The 19,789-nt window shown below is 39.4% G+C and overlaps 1 protein-coding gene across 1 annotated transcript; it reads right to left on the bottom strand.

The window, feature by feature from the left end:
• Positions 1-978: 978 nt before the first annotated feature.
• LHFPL5 (LHFPL tetraspan subfamily member 5) lies at positions 979-19,246 on the bottom strand. The gene is made up of 4 exons (XM_077299720.1): positions 19,088-19,246; positions 11,446-11,897; positions 10,687-10,923; positions 979-3,878 (listed from the first exon to the last, which is right to left on the bottom strand). Exons 2-4 carry the CDS (start codon positions 11,855-11,857, stop codon positions 3,862-3,864), a joined length of 666 nt encoding a protein of 221 aa, XP_077155835.1. The 5' UTR covers positions 11,858-11,897; positions 19,088-19,246; the 3' UTR covers positions 979-3,861.
• Between the last annotated feature and the right edge of the window lie 543 nt (positions 19,247-19,789).

Raw genomic sequence — 19,789 nt, 5'->3', positions numbered from 1 at the left:
CCAGTGCTGTGGAGTCGGGAGTCAGGTAAATAGAGGAGCCGGAGATTTGGCTTACCGACTCCACAGCCCTGGTTTGTAGACACCAGTTTGGTTGTCACCCATATTGCTGTTATTAAAGGATTTTCTAGGACATTGATATTGAGAGCAGCTCCTTACTAAGTGTACTCAATATTAGATCAAGGAAGGTCCGACACCCAACTATCTTCAATGGGATCTGTGCTGTTCCATACACCATGTACATCCTTCTGCTCTGGGTGATGAAAATAGCTGATTAGTGGGGGTCTCTGCTGGGAGACCCATACTGATCTGATATTACTGACCTTAATCTCAGAAAACCCCTTTAAAGTGAATCTGTCAGCAGGTTTTTGATACTCCATCTGAGAACAGCATGATGTAGTGACACAGATTCTAGAGATGTGTCACTTACTGGGCTGCTTGCTGTAGATTTGATATAATCACTGTTATCTGTTTTATCTGCTGCAAATCTAGCAGTTCTCTAAATGCCGAGCTCTGTGTGACTCCGCCCACATCACTGATTGGCAGCTTTCTGTGTACCCTGTGCATGGGCAGAGTGCTGCCAATCAGTGGTGGCCAGGCTTATACAGAGCTCATGAATATGGAGGACTAGATGGCAGCAGGTTTACTACTCCTCTAGTGATGATCTCCTGCTGAAAGAACAGTGATTTTTATCAAAACTACAGCAAGCAGCACAGTAATTGACACATCACAGGGTCTTAGTTTTACACTTTTCAGATTAGGAGGCAAAAACCTGGTTACAAATTCTTTTTAACTGACACATAAATCCCTTGTGAGCAGCAAGCCATAGCAAAGTGCTACGGATAGCCAAGTAAAATGGTGGAACACGGGTAAACTCCATCCTGTAGAACCATGACCAGTCTCCATTTGCTGAAGAGAAATAAATGTATTGTTAATCTTGTTGAAACAATAACTTAAAATGAGACGCACAAATGTGTTTTATTTTATTTCATGATAGATTAATAGAGCAAATTAGTTGTAAGATTCTTTTACCATTCCATTTTATTAACCACTTTTCTGTGGTAGTTGCACCAGCAATTTGTAAACTGTTCTTTCCAGGGAGTATCGGGAAGCAAATGAAAGGTTCATGGAAATGACAGAAACTTTGAATCGTTTACAGCTCTTTAAAAAGGAGAGACGCATCAGAAATGTATGGAAAGTAACAGAAAGAATAGTCATGTGCTGCCTGGTACATTCTAATGCGCATTATCATGATTTGGATTTGTAGCCTATATCTATGCCATGTGTGGCTATGGAGGAGGCGGTATACATCTGAAAATTAAAGCATAAATGTACAGACATATCCTGTGATAGAGTAGATACTGGGTTTATTACTTGTTTATGATTTAGGCCACATATGTGATTGGTACTCCGATTCATAAAGATTGGCCATCTCTTATCCCCTTCCCTCTGCAGCCCAATATTTTGCACTTTCATTTCTTTTCCCCTAAGAATGCAGTGAAATGGTTATAAAAATGCCATTCCGCCATTATTTGTTGGGCTTAGTTTTTATAGTGCTCATTGTGTTAAAATGACCTGGGACCATTATTTTCCAGATCAGTACCTTCACCGCAATCCCAAACTTGCATAGTTTTTTTTTCTATTTAAGTCATGAAAAAACTTTTGTATGTTTTTTTTTTAAATTATTTTATTTGTGTTACCATTTTCAGAGACCTGTAACTTTTTATTTTCCCATTGAAACAGCTGTCAGGCTTTTTTTATGGAAAGCTGTCTATTGGTGCTAATTTGCTCTATGTAAACGTTATTAAAGTACAATTTTCAGGGAGGCGTGGTGGCCGAAAAACAAAAAATTCTTTGCGCCATTTACCATATAGGTTAATTTTGTATTTTCATAGATCGGACTTTAACAGATGCCACAAAACCAGATATGTTTATTTTTAGTATATATCTGGGTTAAAGAGATTGACAGAATTTGAATATTTATATTTTAAAAATATTATCACATATGTTATTAAAGGGAATCTGTCAGCTGATACATGCTGCCCAAACCGCAATGTTTCAGAGACCAACATGCATGGCTGTGATGGTTCAGCCACTGTCTGATACATACACATTTCGGGCAGCATGCATCATCTGACAGGTCTCCTTTAAAAAAAAAATCCCCTAAAGGAACTTGAACTTTATTTCCAATATTTAAATTGTTAAACCAGAGTAATCTCAGCAATAAGCTCTGATCACTGCTGTTACAGGCAGATGTCTACTGTGTTACACGGCCGGAATCTGCCAGGTACGCTGCAGACTAAGCTCTTGAACCCGATCTATACATAGATACCCGACTGAGGATGTACTGTTAAAGGGAATTTTAATGAAAATTTTACATTTTATTTTAAATTGATAAATATGTTTTTTTATATTAAATTATGGACTTTCAACGTGTAACATTGGAAAACAATACTGGATAATTGGCACATCCGTTTTCGAAATGTCGCTTTTTGACATTTCTGCGCCCTTAATAGTAGTGTTTATTAAGGCCACAGTAATGGGAGAAACTGTCAGTGAGTTCATCACATGGAATATGAGTGCCATGCATTTTATCATGAATACTCGATAAAGAAGATTCATTTTAAGGGATATGGATGTTCAATTTATCCTCAATTTTTCTGATGTCATATTCATTATAAACAGGTGTTAGCTTTCACAATAATACTGTCAGTGATGATAATGTGACTGTTGAAAAGTCATCTGTACAGAACACAAGTGTGAGTCTTCAGTTAAGTAGAATGGCCAATGGGAAAATTGGTAGATTTGAGGGAAAGGGCTATTTTTTGGTATAAATAATGATTTAGGCTATGTTTCCGAGATGAGTTACAGATGATGTTACAGATTTTCTGCACCTATTAAGTAACTTTTTTCACTGCATTTTTTTTACATGTGTTTTTATCACGTTATTGACGCTGTGGTTTTTGTCTCTTGTTGGTTTGTCATATTTTAAACTAAACAGCTTTGTTTTTGATACTTCCTTTTATTTGTCTTCAACAAAACTTTATTGATATAGTCATGTGTGAATTACATGTCTTTTTTATGTTTCCACTAAAAATGCAGGTGCATTATTTACATCCTGATTTTCTGCATCTAATGCAAGTCTATGGTAAAAATCTGCACATAAACCGCCTTATAGCCGCAGTAGAAATGAACATACTGTGTATTTGAAACACGCACTGCAGGTCAGTTACCACAGAGTTAAAAAGAAAAAACACAGTGGGCATGAAATGTCTATAAATCCCATCCATTCTGTTGGAATTGTAAGGCACGGCGCTCTCCCTTGAGTATTCTGATTTTTGTTTTTCAATGGTTTTTATTTTCACAAAGGGGTGTGACTTACAGCGTAATAATGTTGAGCAGCGTAAAGACACGCCCCTAGAGCACCCTGTGAGTAACGCCCCGTTGGTAAAGATTATAAATAATAGCGCTAAAAAAAGAAAATGACACTCAGAGAGACAAAAATAGGAGCAAAAACGAGCCACTTTTCACTTGGTGACAGGTCCTTTTTAAACAGTAGGTTATTTTTTAAAGACATCTGTTTTAAGCCAATGAACTGCAAAATAGAAAAGCTAACTTCACATCAGAATACAGGGCCATATTTAGCCTAACGTACGTCAGTGCCACTCATTCTATGTATTCTCAATGCATATTGTGTACTGTATATTACATATCCGATAATATGGTTTCATTAATCATTTCCATTTACTTTCACATATTCCCATATTCCTTGCTTTGCTTCCATGGGGATCATGTTTTTACTTTATCTGGAGTGTAATGAGGAATCAGAATTTGCAGAATTCTTGCAGTTGGAAGAAGGTCCATTTACCCACTGTCATCCTCTGCAAAAGAAAAAGCAGGAATATATCTCTTTAATGTAATCCTCCCTATAGGGACAGTTCTTTTCTACAGTAATGAGATCTGGATATACAATTGTTCTAAAATGTAGAAAGATTTTCATGTTAATTTATAGAGGCACTTCCATTACTATTTTTTTCAGTAAATGTGTGTATATGTGCATGTACTCACCTACTTCTGCTCTCCAGTACTGTTCCACCCTTCTTCTCAGTGACGTCACCGCAATTCAGACTAGCCTGCCCACTACGTGCTATATGTGTGAGACGGAAGTCTCTTCTACAAAGTAAGCCTATTTTAGGTTCAATCTGATGCTCCATAGAATTGCAATGTAAAAGCCACTTCCGAGTCACACTGAGCGCACTGGGACCCGGTGTGTAAGGAGATGGCGAAGAACCTCATTGCTTTCCCTCTCTTATGTGATACTCTCTTATCCCATGCCCTTGTATTATGTGTATTAATGTTTTTCTGTTATGTTTGCTATGTGTCTGTGCTGTGTTTGCCGTGTTTTGATGTGATGCCAGGTATGTTAGCTTAGGGAAAGGAACTGGTTAACTTTGAGGGCTGTGTTAGCAGCCTCTAGAGAGCAGGAAGCTCCTGCTTCCAGTTAGTCGCCCGGGCACATTAGCCCTGGGCAGGAGCTCAGCAACGACCGGGACATTGCCAGACCCCAGGAGGGGACAGAATCTGTTGCCCCAGACCCACGGGCAGTGAGGTGGGCACAGGACTGTGCAAGTGCCCCACCGAACGGACTAGAAGCATCCAGATTCCAGCGAGTGAAGTCTCACTACCTTTGCTTATGAACGTTGACCGCCGCTGTGGCTGATGCTGAGACAGTGGTGAATAAGAGTAGGGAAAGAGCAGTAAGTCTCTATCGTATTTTCTCCAATCACCTGTCTCTACCTAGTTTATCCTACAAAAATAAAAGTTATCCCTGTTGGATTACTTCTGTGACCCTGGATTGTGATTGCCTGGACTGCAGTGACTGGGAAAAAGAGGTAACTCGTGAGGGGAGCTGTGTCCGTCCTGTCTATTTCATGTACAAGGTCCCGTGGTGTATACTGACTGTGGCTTAGCTGACTCTGCTGGGACTACCGCCCCGGGCCACCTTGTTACATCTGCAGAGCAGTGATGTCACTGAGAAGAGAAGAGCACGCTGGATCTCGAAGAAGGCAGCGGTAGGTGAGAATATTAATACACTCACACTACATTACATGCACATATACACACATATTACTGGGAGTGCTACTCTAAATATTTTATTAAAAATCATTTATGTACCATGGACATTGCCATCATGTAGGTTCTATCTGATGGGCACCATATGATCGCAGGAGTAATATCAGTCATCTGATTAGCATGACTTACCTAAGACTAGCCATTGCAAAAGCTATATGACTGCTCTCAGACATTTTTATGAAAAGAACCAAAAAGATGTTACATAAGATCAATGCAAAAATGCTAAAGACTATCTTCAAAAATTAATCTTTGTTGATGATAATTGACTACACATCTTATAAAAAACATATAAAACAAACTATACAGCACAAATGACATTAAAAAGCCAAAGTATGCTGAAACAGGCACAAGATGTAGATAGCGGTGTGATAGCGATAAATAGATGACCATGAAATTAAACCAATGCTAACTTGGTAGTCAGTATTGGCTGCTGGAAGACCTGTTCAATCTCATGGTTATTAATTTATTTTTGTTTATTATTATGTACGGTACATATTTTTTATCTAATCCAATTCATTTTTTAATCGGAAGCGGAATGGCATTAAAAAAACAGTCAAAAAACAATTACTGAATTGCTGGTTTTTGTTCATTCTGCCTCCCAAAAATCGGAATAGAAAGCGATCAAAAAATGTCATGTGACCGAAAATAATACCAATAAAAACGTCAACTCGTCCCACAAAACAGAAGCCATCACATGACTCTGTTGGCGGAAATATTGAAAAATTATAGCTCTCATAATATGGCGATGCAAAAACTAGTTTTTGCAAAGATAAAAAATTGATTAAAATCTGGTATCGTTGTAATCGCCACGACCAGAAGAATAAAGTTATATAATCCCTTATAATGCACGGTTAAAGGTGTAAAAAATAAATAAAACCAATTCTTCACCTACTTTTGATTTGTTCATTCTGCCTCCCAAAGATAGCAGTAAGGCTTGGCTCACATATATCCTTCACTCTGTTCTGAGTGCTTACACTTGGGTTTCTGTGTAAATCTCTGAAATATGTGATTCAGACAGAACCCTCGAAGGAAGATTCCCTATAATGAGGCCGATAGAGTCACTTTGGAAGTTGTCTGGCCTTTGATCCGGCGGTGTCTGTCATCTTCCTTATGCATAAAAGTGCCGTCGGCCTCAGTTTTGTGCACCTCACCTCTGAAAAGAAGGACGCAGATGAACAAAACCCAGAAGGAGTCTAGAGTAACTCTGCTGCCTCAATATAGTGAATGATCACTCTGGGGTTTCATCTGAATCATGTCATTCAGAGAGTTAGATGGATGTGAATACTTTTCGCCCCGATGATGACAAAAGTATTCTGGGAGTGATACCTTTATTGGCTAACCAGAAAATAATATGTTTGCAAGCTTTCAGAGCACAAAGGCTCCTTCTTCAGGCAAGATTACAAATAGATTAATAAGAAAGCACAACATTTAAAGAATACTATAGTAGGACATTGGAGGGTTAGGCTACTTTTACACTAGCGTCGGGCTCGGCCCGTCGCGGTGCGTCGGGCCGAGGTTACCGACGCTAGCGTTGTCTCTGCTGCACAACGGGGGCAGCGGATGCATTTTTCCAGCGCATCCGCTGCCCCATTGTGAGGTGCGGGGAGGTGGGGGCGGAGTTCCGGCCGCGCATGCGCAGTCGGAAAAAGCGGACCGTCGTGAGCAAAAAACGTTACATGTAGCGTTTTTTGGTCCCGACGGTCCGCCACAACACGGCGCAACCGTCGCACGACGGTTGCGACGTGTGTCAATCCGTCGCAATACGTCGCTTAATGTAAGTCTATGGGGAAAAAACGCATCCTGCAAGCACTTTTGCAGGATGCGTTTTTTCAGCAAAACGACGCATTGTGGTGGATTGCAGTTAACGCTAGTGTGAAAGTAGCCTTAGATGGAAATCCCGAAGTAAGCTCTTAGCGTAGAGTGCCGGATAAATGTGATCCTAAACGTTATGTAAAATGTTCCCAATAAAAGCTTCAACTCAGTCCATAAAAAAAGCCCTCACTCAGGTCACTTAACGAAAATATAGGGGGCTTCCATGTTACTGGCAGTACATTGGCTCTGGAAAAGCACTATGCAGGAAAGAAAATCTCCAGCTTGAAATTCCATTATAGAAAAAAGTCCAATATTTTATTGATAACAAACTTAATAATCCAGCATTAAAAATGGAAAGACATGATGACAAATGGGGTCCCTGGTGGTCTGAAACTGATGCGTTTTGACCATTCAGGTCTTACTTTTGCCATGAGTAAGGCCTGAATGGTCGAAATGCATTGGTTTCAGACCACCAGGGACCCCACTTGTCATCATGTCTTTCCATTTTTAATGCTGGATTTTTAAGTTATCAATAAAATATTGAACTTTTTTCTATAATGGAGTTTCACGCTGGAGATTTTCTTTCCTGCATTTGCTACAGACAACACCGTTAATCAAGGTGGCTCTGTGCGTGGACCAACAGAGGACTATTCAGAGACTGGTGAGCTAACTTGGTTCCCTCTTTTCCCCTTTTCCTCCATATATATTGGAAAAGCACTATGGCTCCTCACCCCCAAAGAAAATCAGCGAATTTTGCACTCTCAAATTCAAATGCCCCTCTCTAAATTATGGCGCTCCTTCCCTTCTGAGTTTTCCACTGTGCCTCAAAAGTTGTTCCTGATTACATGTAGGGTATTAGTGTACTCAGGAGAAATTGCATAACAAACTGAGAGGTTCTTTTTTTCCTAATAGCCCTTGTAAAAATAAAAAAGTTGGGACTAAAACAACATTTTAGCAGTAAAAATGTAATTATTCTTTCTTCACCTCCCAATGATATAAATTTATGTGAGGCACATGTGATGTCACCATGCTCATTGCACCCCTAGATTAATTAATTGAGAGGTATATTTTGAAAAATGACGTGATTTATGGGAGTTTTCTGTTGTTCTGGCACCTCAGGGGCTAGGCTAATGTGACATCGCACCCTCAAACCATTTCAGCAAAATCTGAACTCCAATGTGCAGCTTCTTCCCTTCTGAGCTTTTTTTGTAAACGGTATGACATTGGACAGTGTCTCAAAAGTAGTTCTCGACCACATATGGGGTATCGGTGTTCTGAGGAGAAGTTGCACAACAAATTATATGGTACATGTTGCTTCTGTTACCCTTGTGAAAATGAAAAATTTGGGGCAAAACCAAATTTTTTGTGGTAAAAATGTATTTAGTCATTTTCACAGTTTAATGTTATAAACTTCTGTGAAGCACCTGGGAGTTCAGAGTGCTCACCACATGTCTAGATAAATTCCTTGAGGGGCCTAGTTTCCAAAATGGGATCACTCCCACTGTTTAGGCACATCAGGGGCCCCTCCAAACAGGACATGGTGTTCGCTATTGATTCCAGCAATTTTGCATTCAAATGGCACTCCTTCCCTTTCCAAGCCCTGCCATGCATCCAAACAATAGTTTTCTTTCACATATGGGGTATTGTCGTACTCGTAGGAGAAATTGCTCAACAAATGTTGGGGTCCGTTTTCTCTTGTTACCCTTGTGAAAATAAAAAAATTGGGACTAAAGTAAAATGTTCAATTCCTGTGAAGCATTTGAAGGGTTAATAAACTTCTTGAATGTGGACTTTGAGGGGTGCAGTTTTAGAATGGTGTCACTTTTGCATCATATAAATTCCCCAAAGTCACTTCAAATGTTATGTGGTCCCTAAATAAATTGTTTTGTACTTTTTGTTGGGAGTAGGAGAAAGTGCAACTTTTACCTCTTCAAACTAAAAAAAAATTATGTTTAAAAAATGATGGAGGTGTAAAATAGACATGTGGTAAATGTTATTTATGCACTATTTTGTGTAACATAAATCTCTGGTTTACAGGCATAAAAAGTAAAGGCTTGAAAATTGCCAAATTTTTCAACATTTTCACAAAGAAATGCAAGTCATATCAAACAAATTTTACCACGATCATTTAGTATAATATGTCATGAAAACAAACAATGTCAGAACCAATGGGATCCATTGAAGCCTTCCAGAGTTATTACCCCACAAAGTGACAGTGGACAGAATTGTAAAATTTGTCCTGGTCATGAAAGCGAAAACCAGCTTGGGGTGTGAAGAGATTAATGATGCATATTGTGCTGTACATGTGCTTTTTTGAAAGTGTGTAGTCAGTTATTATCAATTAAGATAATATTTAGAATATAATATTTTGCATTTTTCTATTAGTGTTATGTCACATTTTTTGGGTTTTGGTAATTATATGTTCATAGACCCCTTACCAATCACATATTTGAGGAATTTTCTTCTAAGGATTTGCTTATTTTTCTGAATAGACCTTTTTAAAGAAGGACCACCATCAAAATTGTAACATAGAAGTCATCTGTGTGCTGTCCATGATGAACATTACAATGTATGGTAGAAGCTTTAAAATAAATGTATTTATCCATACGTGAACATCACTGATGAAAACAGTGCAGAAGTTCTTCTCAATGTGGGAATTCAATTTGTTTTTATCTCACAGAGTGCTGAAACAGTTATATGCAGCTCATTTTATGTCTCACATTTTACCCACCAAAATTGATTAAAATATTGCATTATTTTGTTTGGTGCTTTGAGTAGAATCTACAATAGAAGCTCTAAACTGAGCCTTGAATACAGATGTGAGCGGAGCCTAACTTACTGCAGTTCCATCATCTGTCACTTTCCTCAGACCATTTAACCTCAGTAATGCAAAAATGATGAAGATAAAACTGATAAAGACTACTGCAAAGTGTTCAATTTGGTTTTCAGTAATTATTTTATCTACTTAAATATCATTATCATATTCCACAGTGCTTTACATACACATCATCGCTGTCCCCAATGGGGCTCACAATCTACATTCCCTATCAGTATGTCTTTGGAATGTGGGAGGAACCGGAGAACCCAGAGGAAACCCACGCAAACACGGAGAGAACATACAAACTCCTTGCAGATGTTGTCCAAGGTGGGATTTAAACCCAGGATCTCATCTGCTGCAAGGCTGCTGTGCTAACCACTGAGCCCCTCCACTTTCAATACCAAACATTATTGATACACTGTGGGAATAAACTATGAACACTGTTTTATGCAGATTCATTCATTCTTATGGATTATTTAAAGCTGATTCGTCACCAGATTTCAAAATCTGCATCCATTAGTAAATAGATCTCTTACACCTGATGAGGCTGCTGTACTTTCTCCAACAGTAGCTAGACTCATAAAATGCTCATGTTAATATCAGGCATGAGAACTTTCAAAAAAGTTTGTACAGCCATTCTGACATGGATTATCAAAGTAAGTACACCATCCTTATTTTTCTGCCAAGCACTGCTCACATAATACTACATATGTAGCCCACAGAATGCTGCCGGACATAAAGCAGAATGGTTTTTTTTAATCCATTATCAGGTTTCTCTGGGTGGCCCCTGAAAAAGGGTAACTCTGGAGACCGGCCTATATTGCCATCCCCTATAAACAGCCTTAAACATTTGACCTAGCATTGAGTACAAATATTGTTTTGAAGTTAAGAACGTCTTCAGAAACTGTAAAAAATGAGAGACTAACCTTTGTTCTGAATCTTGAAATCCTCGGGCAACAAATTATCCTGCCTATTTCCAAGTGTAAAGGCAAGGAAGGAAAGTATAAGAGCATCCATGATGGCTATGATAGCTAGAATATAGGCCCAGCGCACAGTACAGGCTCCCAGCGTATATTTATCCGTCTTATCTCCACACATGCGCTTCACTTCTGTAGAGTCCCACCCATCTGGGTAAATTAGGCATCCGATCATTATGCCAGCAGCTGCAAGGTGAGGAAAAATTTAAAATTTTCATGTGCCAAAATGGGGAAGAAAATAAAAAGTAACTGTTCACACTCATAATAAGTATAATGGAGACTGAAGCATATAAAGTAATGTCATTATTTTACACTACTGCACTTTTTTATGCACTATCCTCTAAATCAGGGGTGGGGAATCTTTTTTCTGCCAAGGGCCATTTGAACATGTATATCATCCTTCGGGGGCCGTAAAACTCCACCCACAAAGTGCATCCTGACTCTGGCACTGGTTTCAGGATGTAATCTTTCATTGCATGCCCTTCAGTGTTCAGTAGTGAACACTGCATGTGTGTGCTAACAGAGCAAGAAGAAATTAATGAGCTGGTTGTAATCAAAGTACACCTCCCTGCCCAAGAATGTGGTCCCTGAGAATCTGCTCAGTGGCCTGATAAAAGATCATCGAGGGCCGTAAATGGCCCTGGGTCCTGAGGTTCCCCACCCCTGCTCTAAATAATAAATCAATAGGTAATGGATCTTATTTAGTACCTGCAGCCAACTGCATCCATGCACAGACCTTGTACACTGTGGCCGAATTGCAGAAAAAGAAAAGACTGAAGGCCAGCATGGAACCCACCACCAGAAACATGGACACTCCAATAAAAAACATGGCAGTCTTGAAGGCTCCTGACGGAATGCTCTCAAAGTCCAAGGCACTTCCTTTGCAGATTAGCTCTGATGTCAGTGCATTTCCTATGCAATAGCTGAACAGACCGAAATAACCAGCCTGAGGAGTATTTAAGCTATCCCCAATCCAGTAAGGTTGGATGAAGACTTCTACCATGATGACAGAGAAGCATATGGTAAACACTGCCCACAAGACACCGATGGCGCGTGCGTTACGTACATAGTTGGTGTGGTATATTTTGGCTGCTTCTTGTGCTGGCAGCAGCTGAACCATTTTGATCCGATTTTGGTATAACTCTTCTCAAAAGAAAAACCTTAAAGCAATGAGAGTAACAAAGATCAATAAAATATACAGTAAAGGCACTCACAGTTTAATGATACTCATCGGTTGTTTTCAGATCACACCCTTCAATGCTTCACTCAACCCTTTCTCTAGCCACTAAGTTTTGACTTCTGGAGTATGGTGGCTCCTGTTAGCAGCTGAGATTCCGGCCCAATGGGAAGTGATCTTATCTATGGTGAGAATCAAATCTTTAACCCTTTCACTTATCAGACAATTTTCACACCTTTGTCAAACACTAAGCTGCTCTTCTTTTATTACCTTTGAAATAGTACAAGACTCAATATTTTAAAAGCCCTTAAACATGTTAGCTGCAAGCCAAACACTCAAGAAAAAGGTTAAAGTTGGTGTTTTTGCTTGACCCACCTCCAAAATAACAAAAACTAATGAAAAGAAATAAAAAAATCCTATCTACAACAACATGACACACGCACAAACTACAGCTTGCAAATTATATAGCTCTGCCAAAACAAAAATAGAAATATTAGGGGTCTTTCAATGTAGAAACATATATACAGTATTTATACAGCACCGTGCAAAAGATTTAGTCAGGTGTGAGAAAAAAATGCAAGAATACTTTAAAAAATAGAAGAGTTAACATGTTAATTTTTTATCAATTTTAAAAATACAAAGTGAATGAAAGAGAAATCTAAATTTAATCAATATTTAGTGTGACCATCATTTGACTTTTTAAAACAATCAAAATAAAACAATATACAAATTTTAATCATGCACGTTTTCCAGCATTAAAAAAGTTAAAATATTTTGGATCACCATGTCCAAAAAACTCCAGTCTAGCAAAAAAAAAAAATAATTAACCCATATGGTAGACACTATAAGGAATAAAAAAAAAACACTACTTCCTAAAAAAATGCAATAAAAACATTGTGTGTTCACCAGTTTGGAATGAGTGATAGGGGATTTGGGGATAGGGGAAAATATGTGTAAGTGGGTTGAGAGCTGGCTCAGGGATAGGAAACAAAGGGTGGTTATTAATGGAGCACACTCGGACTGGGTCGCGGTTAGCAGTGGGGTACCACAGGGGTCAATATTGGGCCCTCTTCTTTTTAACATATTTATTAATGACCTTGTAGGGGGCATTCAGAGCAGAATTTCAATATTTGCAGATGACACTAAACTCTGCAGGGTAATCAATACAGAGGAGGACAATTTTATATTACAGGATGATTTATGTAAACTAGAAGCTTGGGCTGATAAATGGCAAATGAGCTTTAATGGGGATAAATGTAAGGTCATGCACTTGGGTAGAAGTAATAAGATGAATAACTATGTGCTTAATTCTAAAACTCTGGGCAAAACCGTCAATGAAAAAGTCCTGGGTGTATGGGTGGATGACAAACTCACATTTAGCAGCCAGTGTCAGGCAGCTGCTACAAAGGCAAATAAAATAATGGGATGTATTAAAAGAGGCATAGATGCTCATGAGGAGAACATAATTTTACCTCTATACAAGTCACTTGTTTGACCACACTTAGAATACTGTGCACAGTTCTGGTCTCCGGTGTATAGGAAAGACATAGCTGAACTAGAGCGGGTGCAGAGAAGAGCGACCAAGGTTATTAGAGGACTGGGGGGTCTGCAATACCAAGATAGGTTATTACACTTGGGGCTATTTAGTTTGGAAAAACGAAGGCTAAGGGGTGATCTTATTTTAATGTATAAATATATGAGGGGACAGTACAAAGACCTTTCTTTTTAATCATAGACCTGAGGCAGGGACAAGGGGGCATCCTTTACGTCTGGAGGAAAAAAAGTTTAAGCATAATAACAGATGCAGGTTCTTTACTGTAAGAGCAGTGAGACTATGGAACTCTCTGCCGTATGATGTTGTAATGAGTGATTCATTACTTAAATTTAAGAGGGGACTGGATGCCTTTCTGGGAAAGTATAATGTTATAGGTTATATACACTAGATTCCTTGATAGGGTGTTGATCCAGGGAACTAGTCTGATTGCCGTATGTGGAGTCGGGAAGGAATTTTTTTCCCCAATGTGGAGCTTACTCTTTGCCACATGGGTTTTTTTTTGCCTTTTTGCCTTCCTCTGGATTAACATGTTAGGGCATGTTAGGTTAGGCTATGGGTTGAACTAGATGGACTTAAAGTCTTCCTTCAACCTTAATAACTATGTTACTATGTTACTATGAATAAAATTGTCACCTTGCCCTCACATAGCTTAATCAATGGAAAAAGGAACAAGTGTACGGGTCTCATAAAATAGCAACACAAACTGTTTTTTATTTTCTTTTACAAACATCTGATTTTTTTTCTATGTAATGAACTATGTATAAACAGAACCAAAAAAACAATGGTGGACTTTCATTCCATTTGAATTTTTTTTTTCAGTACATTATATGGTAAAATAAGTCATGTCAATCAAAACTCTTCTTCAACAAACAAACCCTAATCCAGTTATGTTGACAGAAAATTAAAAAAACTTATAGCTGTTGGAAGAAAGGAATAGGAAGATATAAAACTGGCTGTAGAGGCAAGTGGTTAATACCCCGTATGTGAATATTCTCTCTTCAAACCTGATGTCATCCGCGCCTCTTGTCATAGTAGAGGCCAACATTTCACTATTCTGAACATTATTTCTTCTATGTCAATCATACTTTTTACCTTTCTATATTTCAAAACATAATTCAGAATAAACTGGAGAATGGTTATTCCAGAAACAAGAAGAGATCCATTAAGATAAAATATATATAATTTATTAATTTCATTTAAAACCATCACTGTAACAACAAAAAAAAGGTAAAAGAGCAGAGTGCCTCAAAAGGAGAAGACCATAAATTCCCAATAATACATATAGCGTACATAAAAAAAGAGTTAAACTCCTAAATGATAATATATAGAGAGGTAATTAGGTAAATAGGTATGTATGAAGAGATGGACTATGAGTGCATTGTATAATACCCGTTAATAATTGGATAGTAAGAGGTGTATAAAGCTATAACTACGTTCAAAATAGAGCAATAACTAACAGATAACCGTAGTCCAAGATGTCCTTGCCCAAAGATTAGCTAGAGCATGCATACTTGCAATTGTAACTCCATTGCTCATAGGCTATTACCCCACTGTGTGGAGAGATTACAGACCAAAAAACACATATCAAAGACAAACAAGCCCAAGTGGTTACCTGGTTACCTCATGCAGATAGGAAAGGCGTCTCCCGTCCCGACGTGCGTTTCGCCGCTGTCTTCTTTCCCGGGGGCGAGTGAGTTTTTATTCCTGATATGTTTGCACATATGTTTTATTTGTTAAGCTCTGTTTTGTTTTCTTTTTCTATCACGTGTTTTGCTTTGAATTTCCTCACCTGTGTATTTAGGGTGGGTAGTTGCTCACTTTAAGTAAGCTTTCACAAAGAACGTTGACATACATTCATATCTTCCTTGGATATAGTTTTTAATTTTTATACGGAATAAAGTCTCAAGAATTTTTTACCGGGAACTGGAATTTCTTTCATGTTTTCTACATAAAATTAAGCCAGAGGTTAGGGGTGGACTCGAGTACATTTGCACCAAATGTAGCAACTGTTTGAAAAGCCGCAAATGATGAATCAGGTAAAACCATCTGGAAATCTCATACTTTACCCACAGTAGTGTAGTGAAAAAAAAAAACAGATAAAAAGTAACTTTAATAAAGGCATAAATGGAAAGATGCACAAATAAAAAAGGTGCAAAATACTAAAAACACAATTAAAACAAACGCAAATGCAATAATGAATGGGGAGCAAAGTGTTTTGTATAAATGACACTATAGTATTTGAAGTAGTTTTTGATTGTATGCCAGTAGTGGATCAAGCAGAAAGAAGACATATAAGTCGTTCCTTTGTTTTTTTCCATTCCATTTGAACTCACTTTTGGCTTTGGTACTAAGTCTGCAAATGTAAGAAAGTGGAGGTGCTGCCCACTTGGCCTTAGAGATAGGTTGTTGTTATACACTGCTCAAAACTAATAAAGGGAACACTAAAATACCACATCCTAGATATCTCTGAACGAAATATTCCAGTTGCAAATTTTTATTAATTGCATAGTGGAATGTGTTCAGAACAATAAAACATTACAGTTATCAATGTAAATCAAAATGAATATGGATTTGGAATGATACTCAAAATCAAAGTGGAAAATCAAATTGCAGGCTGATCCAACTTCAGTGGAAATGTCTCATGACAAGGAAAAGATGCTCAGTATTGTGTGTGGCCTCCACATGCCTGTATGACCTCCCTACTGTACAACGCCTGTGCATGCTCCTGATGAGGCGGTGGATGGTCTCCTGAGGGATCTCCTCCCAGACCTGGACTAAAGCATCCGCCAACTCCTGGACAGTCTGTGGTGCAACGTGACGTTGGTGGATGGAGCCAGGCATGATGTTCCAGATGTGCTCAATCGGATTCAGGTCTGCGGAATGGGCGGGCCAGACCATAGCCTCAATGCCTTCATCTTGCAGGAACTGCTGACACACTCCAGCCACATGAGGTCTGGCATTATCCGGCATTAGGAGGAACCCAGGGCCAACCGCACCAGCATATGGTCTCACAAGGGGTCTGAGGATCTCATCTCGGTACCTAATGGCAGTCAGGCTTCCTCTGGCGAGCACATGGAAGGCTTTGCGGCCCTCCAAAGAAATGCCACCCCACACCATTACAGATCCACTGCCAAACCGGTCATGCTGAAGGATGTTCAGGTCTGCGGAACGCTCTCCACGGCGTCTCCAGACTGTCACATGTGCTCAGTGTGAACCTGCTTTCATCTGTGAAGAGCACAGGGCACCAGTGGTGAAGTTGCCAATCCTGGTGTTCTGTGGCAAATGCCAAGCATCCTGCACGATGTTGGGCTGTGAGCACAACCCCTATCTGCGGACGTCGGGCACTTAGACCATCCTCATGGAGTCGGTTTCTAACTGTTTGTGCAGACACATACACATTTGTGGCCTGCTGAAGGTCATTTTGCAGGGCTCTGGCAGTGCTCATTTTCTTCCATGCACAAAGGCGGAGGTAGCGATCCTGCTGCTGGGTTGTTGCCCTCCTACAGCCCCCTCCACATATCTTGGTATACTGGCCTGTCTCCTGGTAGCGACTCCAGGCTCTAGACACTACACTGACAGACACAGCAAACCTTTTTGCCACAGCTTGCTTTGATGTGCCATCCTGGATGAGCTGCATTACCTGAGCCACTTGTGTGGGTTGTAGAGTCCGTCTCATGCTACCACGAGTGTGAAAGCACAACCAACATTCAAAAGTGACCAAAACATCAGCCAGAAAGCATTAGTACGGAGATGTGGTCTGTGGTCCCCACCTGCAGAACTGCTCTTTTATTGAGGGTGTTTTGATAATTGCCAATAATTTCCGTCTGTTGTCTATTCCATTTGCACAACAGCATGTGAAATTGATTGTCAATCAGTGTTGCTTCCTAAGTGGACAGTTTAATTTCACTGAAGTTTGATTTACTTGGAGTTATATTCTGTTGTTTAAGTGTTCCTTTTATTTTTTTGAGCAGTGTATAATTACTCCACTTAGTTGGGGAACAGATAGAGTAGGTCAGATAGGGCCTAGCAACGAGTATTGTAAGACCCAAGTCTGATAGTTGGCTGACTGACATGGTACAATGTGATGCATGCGAAGAGAGAGGACCACTACACATCAGATAATGCATCCTTTGGACTACAGAAATGTAGAGAGATATTTGACAGAGAGATATTTGACAGATTGAAATCCAGGCCAGTGAGGACATCTAAACGGTATGGAACTTTACCCACGGGGAAGCAGAAGGCCCAATTAAAGAGGATCAAAAGCAGAGAGAAGGAATTATATCAGCAGGGTGCTAGTGAACAGTTGTCTACTGTGAAATGAAGCTCGATTGTATATATTCAAAAAGAAGCTATGGTAACCATATAGGGAATTAATTATCCTACAGAAAGTAATGGACTTTCATGGTTCTAGTGAGGAGTCGTACCGACGTAACCCAAGCAATTGTTAGTCATTTGATAACTGAGAGTAGCTGTGAGTGGCCACAGCGTTATACCTTGACTTGTGTGGTCCTCACAGGGGAAGATGAGGTCTCTCAAAATCAGTTGCTGGATTATCATGAGATGCAAGATTATGAAGTGCAAGGAAAAGGAAGTGTCGTTAAATGTAACTGAGAAGTGACTATGTTTAATGCAAGAGAAACACTTGCGAAGATTTGTACCTCTTATTTGAAGTACATAATTGTTATCAAGTTGATGTTTAGTAAAGAGAAGTTTATAGTTGGACTTTGGTCTCCCTCACTCATCCTTGTAACATCTGGTCATGACCCGCCCAGTACATCGGCATCATGCAGTCTGCAGAGGCGTATCACCCAGTTAACACAAACACACACACCTAGAGAGGACCCCCATTTTCATGTAGCGTACTGGGGTGTGAAACATGAGTACCTCGCCCATGGCTATCGCCTCAGACTACCTTAGACTGAGGGCAATTGTAAGGGCTCAACTACGATTGAACTTGACTGATTTGACAGTGCCAGGTTTAGAGCGGATTCCATCAAATGATGCTTCAAAAAGTGATAAGCATTTTCTTTTTTCTCCACTGGGCGTTTTACAAAACCAGAAGCTGCAAAAAATGCTTAAAAGACTGAGCATATGAGCAGTAGAGTGGTCTTGCAAAGGAGAGGAATACGAAGAGTCCTTTAAACATTCTTAAATGATTTTTCAGACATTTTTTTTAGCAGACTTGCTACAAATACCTTTGTGTGCACTTTGCCTAATGGTATTTTACACTTTGTAAGAGACCATATTACAATAAAGCCACATTCACACGTTCAGTATTTGACATCAGTATTTGTAATCCAAAATCAGCAGCCGAACAATCAGAGGAAAAGTAGAATAGAAACACGTCACCACTTCGGTATTTATCACCCACTCCTGGTTTTGGCTTACAAATACTGAGGTAAAATACTGACCAAATCCTGCTAGTGTGAATGTTGCCATACAGAGCTATTGTTTTTGGAATTGCCATTTAACAACATATTGATGTAACTTATTCCTATATTTGCCATTTATGTAAAGCAATCTCAAGGGCAGGTTGTCTCAGTTACATAAACTTACTAAACTGTTTAGTTACAGAATAAAAGATCAGATAAATACATTGGTATAATGCAACTAACCTTAATGCATGTGAAAATCCAAGGCGGCAAATTAATTTTCTAGCTGAGCATTACAAAGATCAGAATGAGCGACCCAGAAACTCAACTGCATGTGATGCTGGACCAAAAGGATGTGTATATTATCACTGAAATGTAATAGGATGACTGCTCCTGTGCTGTAATGTAATGCCCAATATATTATTTATGCCCAGCGGGTTTACGGTGTCATCTCTATGCTCTTTTAATCCTGGAGTGTTAGGTGAGAATTTACATGCATCCCCCATCATCCAGGTGCATTATGGGACTGTAGGTAATCCTCTTACTATTGATTGTCTATTTAGTATCATCCGAGTTTACAAGATTAGTACGTGTGACTACAGATACTATGAATGTAATGTGAACATATGTCTTCTGCAGGTCAATGATAAAACCAATTACTATTAGACTGCCGTCACACATTCAGTATTTGGTCAGTATTTTACCTCAGTATCTGTAAGCCAAAACCAGGAGTGGAACAATCAAAGGAAAAGTATAAGGCCGGCGTCACACTCGGCGTAAGGCCGGCGTCACACTTGGCGTAAGACAATACGCCACGTATTATACGTCCGTACTACGGCCGTAATATGGAGAAATGTTCCCAAAATATTGATCCGTAGGCAGGGTGTGTCAGCGTATTTTGCGCATGGCATCCTCCGTATGTAATCCGTATGGCATCCGTACTGC

Source organism: Ranitomeya variabilis, chromosome 3, assembly GCF_051348905.1.
Source record: "Ranitomeya variabilis isolate aRanVar5 chromosome 3, aRanVar5.hap1, whole genome shotgun sequence".
NCBI lineage: Eukaryota > Metazoa > Chordata > Amphibia > Anura > Dendrobatidae > Ranitomeya > Ranitomeya variabilis.
Note: the sequence above shows the minus strand (reverse complement) of the source record. Positions and strands in the feature narration are given on the sequence as shown.